The following is an 18,773-nucleotide window of genomic DNA, read 5'->3' on the forward strand; positions in this document are numbered from 1 at the left end:
CGGGGTGGGGGGGGGTGCATTGCAGGCGTGGGGAATGCAGGGGAGAGGGAGGGTGGCGACGGGAGGTTGGGGGAGGGAGTGGCAGACTGCTCTACAAGCGTCAGGGCTGTGGAAGAAAATGGTTCCTTACCCAACCCGCATTCTCTGGGCAGATTGCCCTGAGTACTAACAGGGTCTCCCCTATCTCTAAGCAGGGACTGATGGCTGAAAAGGGACGCCCCTCCCCCCCCCCCCAATAAACCATGGGAATTTGAAAGACGATGGAGCCTAGGCACGAATAAGGCAAAATCAGATCCAGGCTTTTGGGCGGCCAAAGGGGCCCCAGGGAACTGTCGGCTAGGGAAATGGTGGGGTGGGGGGTGGAGATCTCACCTGGAAGCCGAGGAGGCCCGCACCACAGTCCATTTTCTGAGCCATGGCTCCTGTCCCTCTGGCAAGAGCAGAGCCTGGGGGATGTGGGGGAGGAGCTGGGCGTTATACTACAGAGGGCAAATAGGAAGGGCCGAAGGGGGGGGGGGGGTCGGGTTTGACTGTGGGGGAGAATGAGGCGCTGAATGTGAAGGGAACCGGCTGGATCAGTGTGGTAAAAGTGAATGGGTGTCAGGATGGAGGCTCTGAATCCCGAGAAGCTACTGACGGGGAGAAGCTTCAAATCGGGGTTTGGAAAGCCAGTAACAGTTCTGAATCCAGGGGGAGTGGGTTGGGACTCGCATATGGTAAATTGAATGGAGGTTTCGAATCAGGAGGAATCGTATGACAGTAGAGATTGAGGTCGAGAAATCTGTGGAGATTTTTAACGATGGGAGGGGTTCGGAGAACGAACAGGGGTTCTGAGTAAGGGAGGATCGGGTAAGGGGCGTGAATGGGGGTTCGGGGGATGGAAGGGGGATCAGAATCCGGGGTAAAGGGATCGAAATGAAAAATGGGAGGCCCGCACCAGGGGGCAGATGCCCTGTCTGGGGGCTAAATCTCACCTTGCCTCAGGCCCCAACCCCAACCCCCTCGTTGCCTCCCTTCTTCACGACTCAGAGGATCGGGATTGCAGTGCTCGGCTCTCAGCAGCCGCACCCTCTCCTTGTCCAGGAGAAAATGCCAGCGCGGCAGCTAGGACGACCCCGCCTCTCCGCCTAATATACCACCCACCGCCTCAGATAGTTGTGCGCATGCGCAAAACCTGACCGACCAAATAAAAGTCCCTCCCGCTTCCCCAACAAAAGCTTCGTCCTGAACACCACGGTGCGCATGTGCAGTGGGAGGCAATCCCGCCCCTTTGCCAACACACCATCCCACCACCAACCAGGTCGACAGTATACCACGGTCCCACCTCCTTCATTAATATCCCCTCCCCCAAACAGATGCGCTGTGCCTTTAGATCCCACCCCTTGCCCCACAAGCCGGCCCCCTACCTTTTCCGCAATGCGTCTCTGGTCTATCCCTCCCCTCTTGTGGCCCCTCCTGTCCAGTCGGCAGGCACCTCCACACACACACACCCGCGCCTAGCACCACTTAGGTCACTATTAAGGAGGTGTCCGTGTGGGGTCTCTACTGCAACAAGTGCTAGGCTCCTGCTAATCTCACCTACTTTGGGACCCAGGGAAAGGAATGGCCGGACTGTTGGAGATAGAAAGTCTGCACCTGTCACAAGAATTCGTATGATCCCTCTCAACAGATCCCAGACTCATAAACATTAGTTTCTTTCCTGCCCTTTGTGCAGCTCCAGATATGCGCATATTTCGTGCACAGGTGAGGAGGGGAGGGAAGGGAACAGCTTGAACATCACAGCGCAATCTGTGCTGGGGGTTGTCTTTCTCTCAGGCAGCCCTGGGAGGTGAATGTCAGCAACCCCATTTTACAGGTCAGAAAGCTAAAGCACAGACACACTGAATGACCTAGACAAGGCCATAGAACCAGTCAAGAGAAAATGCAAAATGTGGGCCTTGGGTCCTTATGACTCCAAAATCCTTGTTCCACTAGTGCTGGCCTGGGAACTAAGGCACCCTACCCTCTTCAGTTCTGAGCGACAGATCCCACACATACACCTCCTGTGCCCTGTCAACACCTATTCTAAACAAGCAAGGTCTGTATTCCCCGGGAATTAAGCGCATGTGGGAGAACAGAGACCCCTAGTCCCCACCCCCTCTATGTGGGTCCATCCAGGTATGGGAATTGTTCCTGGAGGGTCCACTCCCTGCTCCCATTGTCAGTTTTCTCCCTATGAGTGGCACAAACACCGGTGCCCCTAAGGCCTTCCTGGTGCCCACTTGAGAAGCCAGGACAATCAGGCTCTTATGTGCCTGAACCACGGCAAGCCTGGATTTAGTGTAAAATGTTTATCCTGGTTCCTTCCAGGGCTTGGGCCTCAACTCCTGGGATGAATGGCTGGGATATTCTACTAGCTGTGTGAGCTGGCTCAGGTCATTCCACTGATTCCACACCATCCACCCTCTTGCTCAAGCCAGAATTCTCAACATACAAAATGGGAAGCACAAATAGCACTGACTGGTGTCCGACCCAAGGACACACATGCTGATCTGCTTCCAGATGACTAGAGACTCAGACAGAAAATCATATACAGATGTGAAATGACTCAAATTAACTGATACTTTCCAAAAATACAAGGCAGACCTTGGTACATTTCACATTTGTTCTGGCATCACTTCCTGCCAGGAGTCTGCATATGAAAGAAAGCTAAAGCTAGGAAGATGGCAGCATTTGGTCCCCAAGGGCCAACATCAATTCTGCCTGGCTGGATGACTTTCCTCATCTGTTGCATAGCAACCTCCCCTGTCAGCTGCCTGTTTTTCCTCAGCACTTCCTCTGTAAAGTGTCTGCAGTGGGACGTGATCAGACTCAGGAAAGGAGGTCTGAAACATCATTTTATATGCTATCTGCTTCTCTATCTGTATCTCCAGTCTTGCTTTGGCCTATGAATTCTAGATCCATAATCCAACTGCGTGCCTCACTTCTGCAACTGGATATTCCTCAATATTTTCAAATTTAATAGGTCTCAAACTGATTCCTTTGTACATATCCTCTTCCTCACGGACACTGTGTTTCTCCCTTAGTCATGCCACTCTCTCCCCCTTAGAATAAAAAGCCTTTTAGGGAAATGGATTTTCATTTTGTTTTATTCATTGCTGTATACCCTTTATCTACAATGACACCTGGCATATTTTATATGCTCAAAAATGTTAATGAATGAATGAATCACACCATCCACCCTCTTGCTCAAGCCAGAAACCTGAGAGGTATTCTTTTTTCCTGTGTTTCCTTATACAAACAATGCATATTTGTCATTAAAAATTTAAACATTGCGGCACCTGGGTGGCTCAGTTGGTTGAACACCTGACTCTTGATTTCAGCTAAGGTCATGATCTCAGGGTTGTGAGATCGAGCCCTGCGTCAGGCTCTATGCTCAGTGTGGAGTCTGTTTGAGATTCTCTTTTTCTTCCTCTGTCCCTACCCCCACTCTCACACACACACTAAATAACTAAATAATATCTTTAAAATATGAAAATAGAAAGAATTTAAATAATAACATTAAGTATTTTAGAAACTGAGTAAACATCACTCCAAATGGCATCATACCAACCTGAGATAACTGATAATCAGATTTTGATGCTACCTTTTCATGTAATACTTTGTGCATACATATGCTTACAAAAATGGGATTATATATATGCTGTATTTTAAACTGCATTCTTTCACTTAACTGCCTCCCACTCCTTTCCTCCACTTCAACCCTCATCTGCCAAACATGCATTTTAACAACCATTTTTGTATCTTTCCATGTTTATAAAGTCCTCTTATTTTATACTATTTCACAAAAATTAAGGTCATATACACTTTAATTCAACAGATTTATTTTAGTTAACACTAATCTACCTCTGACTCATTTTTTAACACTGTTGCATAATATTCTATGATAGGTATGTACTGCAATGTAGTCAGTAATTTCCCCAATGACAGTCATCTAGCTTCAATGTGATGGGGAGCAAATACATGCACACAACACTGCAATATAATACTTGTACATATATCCTTGTATTTTTTTAAAGATTTTATTTATTTATTATTTGACAGAGAGAGATCGCAAGTAGGCAGAGAGGCAGGCAGAGAGAGAGAGAGAGGAGGAAGCAGGCTCCCCACTGAGCAGAGAGCCCGACGCGGGACTCGACCCCAGGATCCCGAGATCACGACCCGAGCCGAAGGCAGCGGGTAGAGTATGTCAGTCTGATTCCTGGGCATTTGGTGTCACAGGAATGAAAAACATTAAGCATTATATCCTTGTATTTAATGCTTAATGTTTTTCATTCCTGTGACACCAAATGCCCAGGAATCAGACTGACATACTCTACAGTGCTTGGTAATATAAAAACTTTTCCAAACTTTGTGTCAATGTGACATGTATTTTATTGGTATCTCTCCTGTGGTTTTAATTTACATTTCTGATGCATGTAGTGAAACACACATTCATGTATTAATGGATCTATTAGAATTTTTTGTAAAGTAATTGTGCAAGTCTTTTTATCTCTTTGTCTTATTTTTAGGATTCTTTCTACAGTCCTACAGGTGCTTATTGAAAACCCTTGGGGTTAGATATACTTCAATTATTTTTTTTATGTTTTAGTAAGGGAATACTGTGTTACATACTGTATACTACATAACAGTTCAAGCTGCAAAAGCCTTTATGAAGACCAGATGTTTACTTTTTCACATTCCCTTAGCAGCCAAGAGAATGTGATCTAGGATCTACCAGTGTGGCAAGGTCCTGAAAACTACCCTGAGGTCCAATGATTCATTAGAAGGACTCACAGAACTCAGAAAAGGTGTTAAGTCATGGTTATTTTTTATTACAGCAAAAGCATACTGATTTTAAATCAACAAAACCAAAAGATGCAGAGGAAAGACTCCAGGGGAAACTAGGCATATGCTTCTGGTTGTCTTCTCTCAGTGTAGTTGTATGGCTGGTGCTTAAATCTCCCAGCAAGTTAGGTGGCAACGTGGGAGGTTTGCCTTGGCTGGGATTTTACTGAGGGTCAGTCAGGTAGGCACTGGAAATTTGTGTGGCTGACCTTAGTTACTTAGCCTCCAGCCTGTGCAGAGGTACCACAAGGCCACAGGCCCACTGTATATGTAATATATAATACCAAAAGGGCCAAGGCCTACTATAAATCACACGGTTAACATAAACTATCTAGCATGGCCCAAAGTTCCAAGTAAACAAAAAGACACTCTAACTCAGGCTGAATATTCCAAGGGCTTAGAGATTATCCCGCAGGAGCTTATTAAGAATCAGACCTATCTTTGGAATATACAGACTTTTTTCTTTTTCTTTTTTTTGAAATCGTAGGGTTTATAGACCCCACACATCTGTGGAGTCAATTCTACTACAATCCGTTTCTAGGAGCAGTTTTGGTAGCAGGACTAATGGCAGCATGTAGTATCCAGTGTTCATTGGTGGCAGTAATGGTAGCCAGCCAGCTAACACTTAGCTAACACAACCAGCATGATTTTTGAAAAAACAAATTTTATTAATTCTACTTTAAAAATGTTTAACTTTTTATTCTTAAATAACTATAGATACATAGGCAATTGCAAAGCTAGTACAGAGAAATCCTATGTACCTCTTCAGCCACTTCCCCCAATGGGCACAGTTATGAAACTAAAATGCAATATCAAAATCAAGAAACTGACAGTGGTATGATATATGTGTATAGTTCTACCACATGTAGAGGTTTCTATAGTAATCACCATAGCAACCAATATACAGAATTATAACATCCCCACAGATTTCCCTGTACACTCAAATTCATCATCCTTCCCTCCGCTATCCCTAACCCTTAGCAGCCATTAATGTGTTTTCCAACTTCAAAACTTCAACACTTCAAAAGGTTATAAAATGGAATCCTATGTCACATTGTGACTTTTTTTTTCACTCAGCATAATACCCGTGAAATACACCCAATTTGTTACGTGTATGTATTAATGGTTTGTTCCTTTTCATTGCTTAGTACTATTCCATGATCTAATTGTGCCACAGTTAGCTTAACAATTCACCCACTGAAGGACATCTGGGTAGTTTTCGGTTTGGGGCTATTATGAAAAATGCTGCTATAAATATTTGTGTACAGTTTTTCTTTTTTCTGTGACCATAAGTTCTCATTTCTCTGGGATAAATGCCCAGGACTGCAATTGCTAGGTAGTATAATAAGAATATGTTAGTTTTATAAGAAACTGCCAAACTTTCCCAGAGTGGTTGTATCATTTTACATTTGCACCAGCAATGCATGAGTGGTCCATTTTCTCCAAATCCTTGCCAGCAACCTGTTGTACTTTTTTAGCCACTCTCATAAATATGAACTAATAACATTTGCATTTCCCTAATACCTAATGATGTTGAACATTTTTAACATGTACTTATTTGCCATCCATATATCCTCTTTGGTAAAATGTTTCTTCGTATCTTTTGCCCATTTTCTAATTGGTTTCTTTTTCTCTTTGTCATTTCTCTTTCTTGCCTTCCAATAAGCTAAACTTGTTTCTAGAACTCCACTATTCTGTTTGTATCCCTCTAAAATTCATATGTTGAAATCCTAACCTCCCCATAGGTGATAGTATTAGGAGGTGGGCCTTTGGGAGGTATTGAGGTTGTGAGGGTAGAGTTCTCATGAAAGGGATTAGTGCCTTAGAGGCTCCAGAGATCGTTTTTTAATCCCTCCCACCATGTGAGGACACAGCGAGAAGAGGCCAGGAAAAGAGGGCTATGAATAGAGTCCTCACCAAATGTAACCATGCTGGTGCCCTGATCTTTGGCTTCTCAGCCTTGAGTACTGTAATAAATAAATTTCTGTTGTTTATAAGCTACCTAGTCTGTGGAATTTCATTACAGGAGCCCAAATGGACTAAGATAAAGTCTATTTTATCTATAATGTTTTTGAGCATATAACTTTAAACAGAGTTTTATAGTGATTGCTATAGGTATCACGTTATATATATTATATTACATATTATCAAATCATATATGTATATATGTGTATATATATGTGCGTGTATACACACACATGTTTTATTTTTGTTTTTAATGATTTTATTTATTTGTCAGAGAGAGACTGAGAGAGAGAGAAAGAGCACAAGCAGGGGGAGCAGCAGGAAGAGGGAGAAGCAGGCTCCCGCTCCCCCAGCATGGAACCTGATGTGGGACTCAGTCCCAGGACCCTGGGATCATAACCTGAGACAAAGGCAGGCACTTAACTGATTGAGCCACCCAGCTAATTGAACCACCCAGGTATCCTGACATACATATATTTTAAGGTTTTACTGATCTTGGCCTGACTGGAAGAAATCTGGGTGCCTAACTGCGTATTTATTTATTAAATTTATTTCTTGCAATGCTGGAGGCTGAGAAGTCTAAGATCAACACACCATTCATTTAACATTTTGTCAGTTTAGTGAAATACAGAAACTTTACCTCTGTTTACATGCTTTTACCATTATTTATATTACATTTATCTTAAATATCTCCTCTTCATACATTGAGAACTACAGACACTGTTCTAATTATGGCTTCAATCATCAAGCATAATTTAAAGAACTCAAGAGGAAAAGGAAAGTATATTATGTTTACCCATATTTTATTCTTTTTGTTGCCCTTTCTTCCTTATTGATGGTCCAAAACCCTTTATCATTTCCTTTCTTTTTCAAGAACTTTCTCCAGGCATTCTTTTAGGATAAGAAGGCTGTTAACAATTCTCTTAGTTTCCCTTGTCTTGAAAATGTCTCAATTTCGTCTATATATTGCTAAAGGATATTTTCATTGAGTGTATAATTAATTTTTGGTTGACAGTTTCATTCTCAGAGCCCTTGAAAAATACTGCAGCCTCCATGCTTTCAAATGAGATAACTACTGTCATCAATTTGGTGTTCTCCTACAGGCAAAGTATCATTCTCTCTCTGCTGGCTTTCAAGATTTTTAATTTCTGTCTTTAGCTTTCACAAGTTTGAAAAGGATGTGCCTTGATATGAATTTATTTGGCAGTATCTTTTTTGGAGTTTACTCAGCTTCTTGATTTTGTGGGATTACGCTTTTTTCCAAATTTGGGAAATTTTCAGCTACTTTTCTAATCCTTTTTTCTCTCTTCTTCTGTGACTGTGAGGACACCTATGTTATTTTGTAACCGTCCAACAAGGGCCTGAGGCTCTGTTTTTGTTTCACACTCTATTTTTTTCTCTGTTGGTCTGACTGGATAATTTCTATTGTTCCATCTTAGAGTTCATGGATTTATTCTTCTGCCATTATTCTCCTGTTGAAGTCATCTATTGAGTTTTTTTTAAGTTCATTTATTAGTTTTCAGTTTTCAATTTCCTTTTAATTCTTCTTTCTATTTCTTTGAGAGATTTTCTTTTTTTTTTTTTTAAAGATTTTATTTATTTGTCAGAGAAAGAATGAGAGCGAGAGAGACTGATAAAAAGAACATGAGCAGGGCAGAGGGAGACAGAAAAGCAGACTCCTCACTGGCCAGGGAGCCCAATGCGGACTCGATCCTAGCACACTGGGATCATGACCTGAGCTGAAGGCAGACGCTTAACCGACTAAGCCACCCAGGCACCCCTCTTTGGAAGATTTTGTTTCCTTTTTGAGACTTTCTATTTTTCCATTTGTTCTTTTTTTTAAAGATTTTATTTATTTGACAAAGAGAGTGAGAGAGCACAAACAAGGGGAACAGTAGAGGGAAAGGGAGAAGCAGGTTCCCTGCCAAGCAGAGACCTGCTCTGAGGCTCGAGCCCAAGATCCTGGGATCATGACCTGAGCCAAAGGCAGATGCTTAACCATTTGAGCCACCCACGCGCCCCTTTCCATTTTTTCTAAGAATGCTCACAACTGCTCTTTGAAACATTCTTATGATGTCCATTTAAAAATTGGTGTTAGATGATTCTAATATCTGTGTCATCTTGGTGTTGGTGTGTGTTAACTATCTTTTCTCATTCAAGTTGTAATTAATATAGTTCTTGATATAACCAGTTATTTTCAACTGAATCCTAGATATTTTACATAGTATATTATGAGGATGTGAATCTTATTTAAATCTTCTGTTTTATTACATGTGGGTGAGTCCACATGCCCACTCAGCCTTCAGTGACACCTGACAGAGAGGGGCTCCTTTTTATTGAGGGCTAAGTGAGAGTTCCAGCTCCATATTAAGATTTTACTGGTATCAGCCTGACTGGGAGGGACCTGGGTACCTAATTACACAGTAAATGTGTTATCATTTTTAGAGCTGGGTGGTGATAAAAATCCCACTTGTCCACTACACCTTCCTTTGACATGACTTCATTGGTTAGAGGAGATGCATCTCATTTTCATCTTTAGGGATGGAGATCCAGGCTCCCCACATGCCTTCTGACATTGTGGGGACTGGGCTATTCCCACTCCCCATTTGCCCTTCCCTGACACTCTGTCAGGAGATTAACGACCTCATTACAGCCTGTCAAGGGTGGAAGTGCAGGGTCTCTAGCTAGCTTTTTCTGGTAGGTGTAGGGCCACAGTCTCTCCTCTGGCATTTAGCTAGACTAGGGCAGTTATTGTCTAAAAAATAAATTTGTCTTGCAATGCTGTCTTTGTCTTTTAGATATGGAAAGAACAAAGTTATGTTGGGGCTTTTTATTTTTTGGTCTATGTCCTTTGGTGTTTCCAGTTTGTAAGCTTCTCCAGCATCTGGTCTGGGATATATAAGGCTAAAAGAAAACCCAGGGAACTCACCACCATGTCATTCCTTGGGATCCAAGTTCCCTAGAAGGTGTGTAATCTTATCTCTAACTTTCAAGGTCTTCTCACGTTTGGTTTATATACAATGCCCAGGGATCAAAAGGGAAGTGTATTACACCATTTACCTCTTCCTGCTGGAAGCAGAAATCCTCAATTCTGATGCTTTTTAAAAATGTAAAACTATTGGAATTTCTAATGTATGGCCATATTATAAGAAAAATAATTTGATCTCTTATAATATATACAGCACTTATTTTGTTGTTTTAGATGATTTGCTAAAACATCAAGAACAATTTTGGGTAATAATCTCAATAAGTAACATCCTTTTCTTTTTCCTGAAATGACTTTACCATTTTACCACTTAGAATGTTTGTTGCTTTTTTACAAGTAGTTTTAAAAACCATATTTAGTAGTTTCTCTCCTATTTTACTTATTCATAATATTCCCTATGCCTTATTCACAAATCTAATCCACCACCTATTCCTGCTGAGTCTACAATTTTAAGTACATCTTAACTGCATTCTATTCTATCATCTTACTGTTAGAAGGGAGCATGAAGAGAGGGAGAAATGGGGAAAGAAAAATTGAAAAGGTGGAGAAGACGAATAGGTAGAAGAAGGAAAGAAGAAAGAAGAAAACAGGGATCAGAGAACGAATGAATGAAAATAGTTGCCTCTCTCTGAGGGCATCATATACCACTCATATACATGGGAAATATTCTGCTGCTCCTATCATATGATGGGGCCTGTTCATCTCTGTGAGCCTGTCTTTGATAATATATTTTTATACTTTTGTGATAACCCTGAGCTGAGAAAAACTATGTGAGGAGGCCTAAAGCTCAAAATCCTTATAGACACCACAAAACCATTTCTATTTTATAGTCTTCAGCTCTCCTAGCCTAACCCGGAAGTGAGGCACAAGGTCACATTGCTAGAGGATCTCACAAACCAATCTGGGGCTTCTTCCCATCCCTGAAATACAGGGCCCAAGTTTCTCGTTTTCAGATACCCACAACATCTACTCTTTGCTTCTTGTTTGCTTTTCTTCTCAACACAATCAGTGTGAAGCTGGAGGTACAGACTTGAAAAGAAGTGCTAAAAACAAAAGGCTAAACAAACAAAAAATCAGTGACTTTTCTTGGACTCGACAGAGAAATGAGGTTTAGAACAAACCACCATCCTGAAATCTTGAAGAATAGGCAAATCCAGAATCACAAATGAGATATACTTACCCAAAACTGAAGCCACTAAAGCTATAAACTTGTAGGAACACTTAACCGATAATTTTGACAAGTTGCTGGAGGCTGAGTGTGGACTACAGTGAAAGTGAGAAACTCCCAGGAGTGGTAGTCTTGGGGGGAGACACAATTTCATGGGCTTTACTTCCAGGAATCTCACCAGGTTCTCAGAGTGCAGATCCAAGAAAGACACCCTTGTAGCCCTGGCAGGAAGAGGGGAAGAGTCCTTGTGAATATCCTAATGAAATATGCCCAGAACCTTCTCCACAACAAAAGCCTACTCTTCAGGAGGAAAGACTACCAGAGCCTTGTTCCAGAACCATGGTGTAAGGACATCCTGCTCACTCCTACTCCCTCTAGTTTTCCTATCTCACCTAAGGCAGGGACACAGAGAAGGGGACTACACAAGAAGAAATAAATGCAAAGGTAACAGGTGCACTAAAACTCTGACATTTAACTGGAATATTGCAAAAGACTCCCTTTTCTCCCATACCATACCACCCCAGCAGCAGGGCTCCAATATATTAACAATGGGTTATGGAATGAACTGCAAGACAGACTAAGGAAGAGAACTTAAGGAAGCCCAAAGTCAAAAGAGGAAACAATATCTAGGATGCTAGAAGAATATGGAGCTTCTGACATCTAATACTAAAGGAAACTTTAAACAAAGCCTATCCCTGACAAGATTAACACATATCTTCACACTAGAGACCAATCTATCTCACTTCCTATTACCTAATACATCATGTCCAGCTTTCAAAAAAAATTAGAAGGCGCACCAAAAAGCAAAAAGAAAAAGTCTGAAGAGACAAAGGAAGCATAAGACTCAAATATGAAAGAGTGTTGGACTTATCAAACAAGGAATTCAGCACACTGTAATTAATACATTAAAGGATCTAATGAAAAAAGCCAACAAAACACAAAGAATAGATGGGGGTAAAGTAAGCAGAATGATGGAAATTCTAAGAAAAAGATCGAAAGGAAATGCTAGAAAAAAATCATAACAACTGAAGAATGCCTTTGGTGGGTTCATCAGTAGACTGGACACAGCTGAGGAAAACTAGAAGGTAGATTAAGAGACAGCAAACTGAAAAGTAAATAGGAAAAATAATTTTAAAAAAACCAGAACACTGGGATGCCTGGGTGGCTCAGTCGGTTAAGCCGCTGCCTTTGACTCAGGTCATGATCCCAGGGTTCTGGGACTGAGTCCTGAATCAGGCTCCTTGCTCAGCAGGGAGCCTGCTTCTCTCTCTGCCTCTACCTGCCACTCTGCCACTTGTGCTCTCTCTCTCTGACAAATAAAAAAAATAAATAAATAAAAGCTTTTTAAAAAACCCAGAACATTTAAGAATTGTGGGACAATTTCAAAAGATGAAATACATGCATTACCGGAACACAGAGAGAGAATGAAGCGAAGAAATATTGCAAATAATAATGGCTAAGAATTTTCCAAAATTAATGAAGACAACAAATCACAGATCCAGAAAGCTTAAAGAACATCAAACGGGGAAATACTAAAAGATTTACACTGAGGCACATACTTTTCAAACTGTAGAAGACCAAAGACAAAGAGAAAATCCTGAAAGAAGCTAGAAGAAAAAAGTATCTTACTTATAATGGAATATGGATAAGAACTACTGAAGGCTTCTCATCAGAAACCACACAAGCAAGTAGAGTGTGGAGGAAAATATTTAAAACATTAAAGAAAAAACCCACTGACCTATATTTCTGTATCTAGTAAAGTATCCTTTAAAAGTGAAGGAGAGGGGCGCCTGGATGGCTCAGAGGGTTAAGCCTCTGCCTTCAACTCAGGTCATGGTCTTAGGGTCCTGGGATGAAGCCCCTGCATTGGGCTCTCTGCTCAGGAGGGAGCCTGTTTCCACCACCCCCCCGCCTGCCTCTCTGCCTACTTGTGATCTCTCTCTGTGTGTCAAATAAATAAAATCTTTAAAAAAAATAAAAGTGAAGAAGAAACACTTTCTCAGACAAACAAAAACTGAAGGAATTCATCACCAGTAGTTCTATCCTATAAGAACATGTTAAAAGATTTTCTTGGAGAAGGAAAACAATATAGGGCAGAAACTTGGAACTACATAAAGACAGGATCATTGGAGAAGGAATAAATGAAGTTTTCCTTTAAAGAGGAAATCAAAACTGCAATTATAGATATTTTGGGATGCTTTAATCAAAGGAAATTTATGGAAAACATTTCTCCATTATTGCATGCAATACATAAGAGAAACATTTCAAACATAAACATATATCCAGGATAAAAATAAAAGGATGGAATAAGTTATGGCACACAATAAACAAATGATATATTAATATCAGACATAGTACTTTAAGGTAAAACATTATTTTAGATGAAAAGTTCACTGTATAATATAAAAATCATAATTTAACAGATATGCAAGAAGAAATAAAACCAAAATCGTAGTGGAGTGAATGATAGAATAAGCATATGAAATAATGGGTCCTTTTTGAAACTTCTACATAGATGCTATACATTGAGACCCAAACATAAAATATTAGGATGCTTCCTACTGGATATGTACCCCCAAAATACAAAAACACTAATTCAAAGAGATATATGCATCCCTATGCTTATTACAACAGTATTTACAGAAGTCAAATTATGGAAGCAGCCCAGGTGCCCCTTGATAGAGGAATGGATAAAAAAGATGTGGTGTATATATACAATGGAATATTATTCACCCATAACAAGAATGAATGGAGCTAAAGAGTATAAGGCTAAGTAAAGTCAGTCAGAGGAAGGTAATACCCTATGAATTCACTCCTATGTGTAATTTAAGAAACAAACCCAACAAGTAAAGGGAAAAGAGAGAGAGAGAAAAACAAACCAAGAAACAGACTCAACTACAGAGAGCAAACTGATGGTTACCAGAGAGGAGGTGGGTGGGGGGATGGGTGAAATAGATGATGAGGATTAAAGAACACAGGCATCACGATGAGCACCGAGTAATGAATAGAATTGTTGAATCATTATATTGTATATCTGAAACTAATATTATACTGTATGTTAACTATACTGGGAATTTAAAAAGTAAGAAATAAAAAAATTATAGTGCCTCAAAATGAGCACTACAGAATTCTTAAAATCCTTCCATGTTTTTAGATGGAAGCTAACTTGATTTTACCTCCTGTATTTCTATCTGTGTAAGAATTTTTAAAGAAATTTAAGTATGCCTGCTAGATGCTATGCACTGTGGTAAGTGCTGGGGAAACAATAAGGAGCAAAAACACATGTATTACCTCTTTTCAAGGACTACTGCAACTCAGTCAAATGTAAACAGAACTAAGTCCAGTTAGACTTGCAGAATTTTGAGATACTTTATGGAGTTTTTGATGCCAATTTTTAGCATGAGAGCGGCAAAACGACATTTCAAATGATCTTGGCATAAACTTAAATAGGTTGCATCTTCCTTCACACTGACCAATTCCCTATTCCCTTCCAATTAATTCCTCACTCCCATCTCCACAGCAATTAATATTCCATTAATAAGGAGAAGATTATCAGAAGAGACAAGAGTAAACCTGCAAGGAGAACCTCATGCAGTCTGAGGGTGTTTGTTTGATATCTCATCAGATAATCTTACCATATGGGCTTTTGTTATCTTGTGGCTTAGAGACCCTCTGTCATTTGGACTGGAAAATTCACAAGTGTATCTGAATGTTCTTAGATACCTGGGATAAGATTTAGCTCCAAAGGTGTCCTCAATGTTCACCATCAGTATAAAACTTATTCCTAATTTGAGAATCATGAAGCATTAACTTCAGCTCTGTATCCATTACAGTTGTTAAGTCATCACATTCTTCAGCTTATGGCATGTTCTGGTTTCATTTTATAAAACAAGTATCATGTGAAAAACACTGGAAAAATGGTCCATAACAACTCCATTATCACACACCCCCCCATGCACAATGATAATATACTGCATCTGTAAATGTTTTAGAACATAATGTTACTTAACAATTATTCTGATATTATAACATTTGCCAAGATATTAAAAAGCCTTTGTAAACTTCTTTATAATTATATACTATCCCATTATATAAATGTACCTACTCAACTAATTAACAAAGGGAGTTGTTTCCATTTATTTTTGTCCATTAGATTATCATTGCGGTGATTTTTCCACACAAAGCTCTCTGTATATGTCCAATTATTTCCTTAGGGTATATTATTAGAAATGGAATTACTAGGCCAAAGAGGCATGAACTATTTTAAGGCTGTTATTCAATATCCAAATGCTTTCCAGAAAGTTTTATCAACACTAGCAATGCAGAAGAGTCCTCATGTGCCCTTGATCATATTCAGTATTTGCTTTAAAAATATCTTTTCTGGTTTGATAGACATTATATTTGATTGATTTACATTATATTTATGATTAATGAAGACAGCACTTAATTAAATTAATTAAATAGTTAATATATAATTAACTAAATAATTAATTGAGAACACACTTTTCAGTGTTTTTTAGTCATTTAATTTTGTTTCTGATTTCTTGATCTAGGAAAACACGCAAATTATTACTTTCTTTTCTACCATCATTTCCTCCATTAAAAAAAAATACTATGGGTGTCCTTACCCATTCAAAAGCCAAGTAAATACTCATTTTTTAAAAGATTTTATTTATTTATTTATTTGACAGACAGAGAACACAAGTAGGCAGAGAGGCAGGCAGAGAGAGAGAGAGAGAGAGAAGCAGGCTCTGCACTGAGCAGAGAGCCCGATGCGGGGCTCAATCCCAGGACCCTGGGCTCATGACCTGAGCCGAAGGCAGAAGCTTTAACCCACTAAGCCACCCAAGTGCCCCGTAAATACTCATTTTTAAGGAAAGTAATTCAGAAATGCATACTTAGGCACCTAAAATAATCCATACCTTCTTAGTAATTTATTTATTAAGACTTTGTTCTTAGGGAAAAATTATACAAATCTAAATTATTCTGATGTTTAAACAACAACAGAAGCCTATTTTTATTACAGCATGAAGAAAACATAATACCAATTTAGCAGGCTATTGAATGTGACTTTTAAAGTTGCCTCAGAATTTTAGTTAAAGCCACATAGCTTAAAAAAAAAAGATACCAAGTATCTCCCTATTCTAAAGGGAGCCACCAAGGAGTTCTGAACACATTCCTACGGGACTTAAGCAGAATAGCAGAGTAGTCACCCTACTGATACTTATTCTATTCCTTCACTGACCAAATGTACTTAGAGACTAGAAAAATTCAGTGTTGCAAGTCTTGGTTTGGGAAAGAGTGTTTTCCCTCCTTTGTCAAAGCCATGGGAGCAGCAATCCAAAGAATCACTTATAGAGACCGGGGAGCCTGCATGGGATAAGAACAGAGGGACGTATTTTATCACACTTTAGATATTTAATAGTTTCTCCCTAGATTCAAATTTCTGATGACTACTCAGGTTTGTCGCTCCTAAAGGCTTTTCTAATTGACTACATTCCTACAGCTTCACTTCACTATGTATTCAACTATATTGAACTAACATTTGAACTCTGGCTGAAAGACCCATGATCACTACATTTATAGGGTTTATCTCTACTGATGAATTTTCTGATGTTAACAAAATCTGAAGCCCGGCTAAAAGCTCTTTAATGTGCTTTATACATGTTTTCTCATTATCATAACTTTTTTGGTGACCTATAATGTCTGAAATTGAAATTGGATAAAGAAAGCAAAGATCCTATGACCCACACCATGGGCTGCCTGCCTATGTATGGGTTCATCCTCATGAACAACAGTGTCTGAGATTAGAGCACAATTATTCTAACATTTACTGTAGTCTTATTTCCAATCCTGTATCTATCCCAAGCCTTAAACATCTATCCTTTGAAGGGAAGTAAATCTGCCTCTTTAACTTGACTTTATACTCCTAACTTTCTTAAGTTTGAAGTCATGAAGATATATTCTTAGAATATGTGGTCATATTCTCTGTGATCTAAAGATCTTCTTTAAACCCCTGATTTTGAGTATGTTTCTGGTTTTGTTCAGACTCCTCCTTCTCACCTTGATAATAAAAATTTTAGAAGTACAACTGTCACTTATATCTGATACTTGGCAGTACTGAGGAAACAAGCTCAAAGAAGAGAAAAGGAAGAAGCAAAGGAAAAGAAAAAGGAAAAGGAAAAGGAAAGGACTGTCTAACAAGTCTCCACCATACAGCTTCCTATAAGGCAAGTCAGGGACTGGATTTACCCTCCAACCTGGCAGAAACACTAAAAAAGGTGGGGGGGACAAACATATGAAATCACTATTTCTAAGACATCAGGCATCAGGCAGTGAAAAAATAGTGATCCCTGAGAGATGGTCATGGTGGCAGCGATGGGGAATGAGGTGAGCCTCTACAATCTGGAATAGTTTCTAGTTCATGGTGCAATGAAGGAGAATGCAGTCGGAGCCCAGAGGATTTCCTTCGCTGAGTTAACAGAGATGAGATCAGAAAGAACAAGGTGATTAGAGTTCAGAGAACAAGAATACCAAAAAGTAGAGAGCTGCACTTAAGGAGAATTCTGAAGAATTTTGGAAGATTGTCATAAACTATCCAGTAGAATATTGATCAGTTAATGCATGTAAGTAAATTACCCAAAGCTGGGGAAAGAACCACCTGAAAAGATTAGAGGGTACAAATGTCAAAAGCTCACACAGGTCTGGGGATAATGCCTGTTCCCACCTATTACTACCATCCAGAGCAGAAAAACTCATAATTCATGAGGCATGGGGTGTTCAGATGGGCCTCGCTTCACTAGTCTGGATAATTAGCTTTATGCAAAACACTGCTGTTGTCCTGCCTAAAATCTTAAAAGCAAGACTCAAGAAAGATTTAACTCCTTCGAAATAACTGCATCCCATAAAAACCTCAAGAATGTATAATACAAAAAATATCGAGCACAAACAGGCAAAAAATTTACCAAAATTTCACAAAAATGTAAAGTTCAAAGATAAAGTTCATAATGCCTAGCATTCAAAATACAAACAAAAAACAAAACCAGGCATGCAAGGAAGCAGAAAAATGTGAGGGCAAAAGAAATCAATCAATCCAAATTGACCCACAACTTACAAAGATGTTATATTTAGCAGACAAGCTAATTTTAAAAGTTACTATAATTGGGGTGTCTGGGTGGCTCAGCTGATTTAAGCATCTGACTCTTGATTTTAGTTCAGGTCATGATCTCAGGGTGGTGAGAATGAGCCCCACCTCAGGCTCCAGTACCTGCTTAAGATACTCTCTTCTCCCTCTGCCCCTCCCTCCACCCCCAAGAGCGTTCTCTGTCTCTCTCTCTAAAAAAAGTACTATAACTATGTTCCTTATGTGCAAAAAGCTAGAAAAAGTCATGTTAAGTAGAGAAATGAGACATTTTTAATAAGGTACAAGTCATGTCTAGTAATAAAAACTATAATATTTGAAATGAATTATTCACTGGATGGAATTAATTAGTGAATAGATTAATGAACTTGAAGACACAACAGAAACAAATATTCTAAACAAAATAAAAATAAAATACATTTTAAAAATAAAAAGAGCATAGGAGTGCCTTTGATCATGCCATTTCCTCTTCTGGGAACACTCTTCCCCCATCCCAACCATCCATCCATCCTTCAATCAATTAATTCAGAATCTGCCTTCTGGTCTCAATTCAATTGTCACTTCCGTCCTTTGTTGGTCTTCCAGAGTAGGTCAAACCCTCTTTAAATCTATTTGCAGAACCATGCACTTAGCTTCCACAACACTTA

The 18,773-nt window shown here is 39.6% G+C and overlaps 1 protein-coding gene across 8 annotated transcripts in view; it reads right to left on the minus strand.

Moving 5' to 3' along the window:
- Positions 1 to 18,773, minus strand: part of MAGED1 (MAGE family member D1) — a 72,144-nt gene that overhangs the window by 5,768 nt on the left and 47,603 nt on the right. For 5 of the 8 annotated variants that reach the window (XM_044235911.1, XM_044235908.1, XM_044235909.1 and 2 more), the window contains one exon: positions 373 to 446. In XM_044235911.1, coding sequence (XP_044091846.1) covers positions 373 to 417 — 45 coding nt within the window. In that variant the 5' untranslated portion in view covers positions 418 to 446. The other 3 variants (XM_044235912.1, XM_044235906.1, XM_044235910.1) reach the window with 3 other exon arrangements.

The sequence above is a fragment of the Neovison vison genome, chromosome X, assembly GCF_020171115.1.
Source record: "Neovison vison isolate M4711 chromosome X, ASM_NN_V1, whole genome shotgun sequence".
Taxonomy (NCBI): domain Eukaryota; kingdom Metazoa; phylum Chordata; class Mammalia; order Carnivora; family Mustelidae; genus Neogale; species Neogale vison.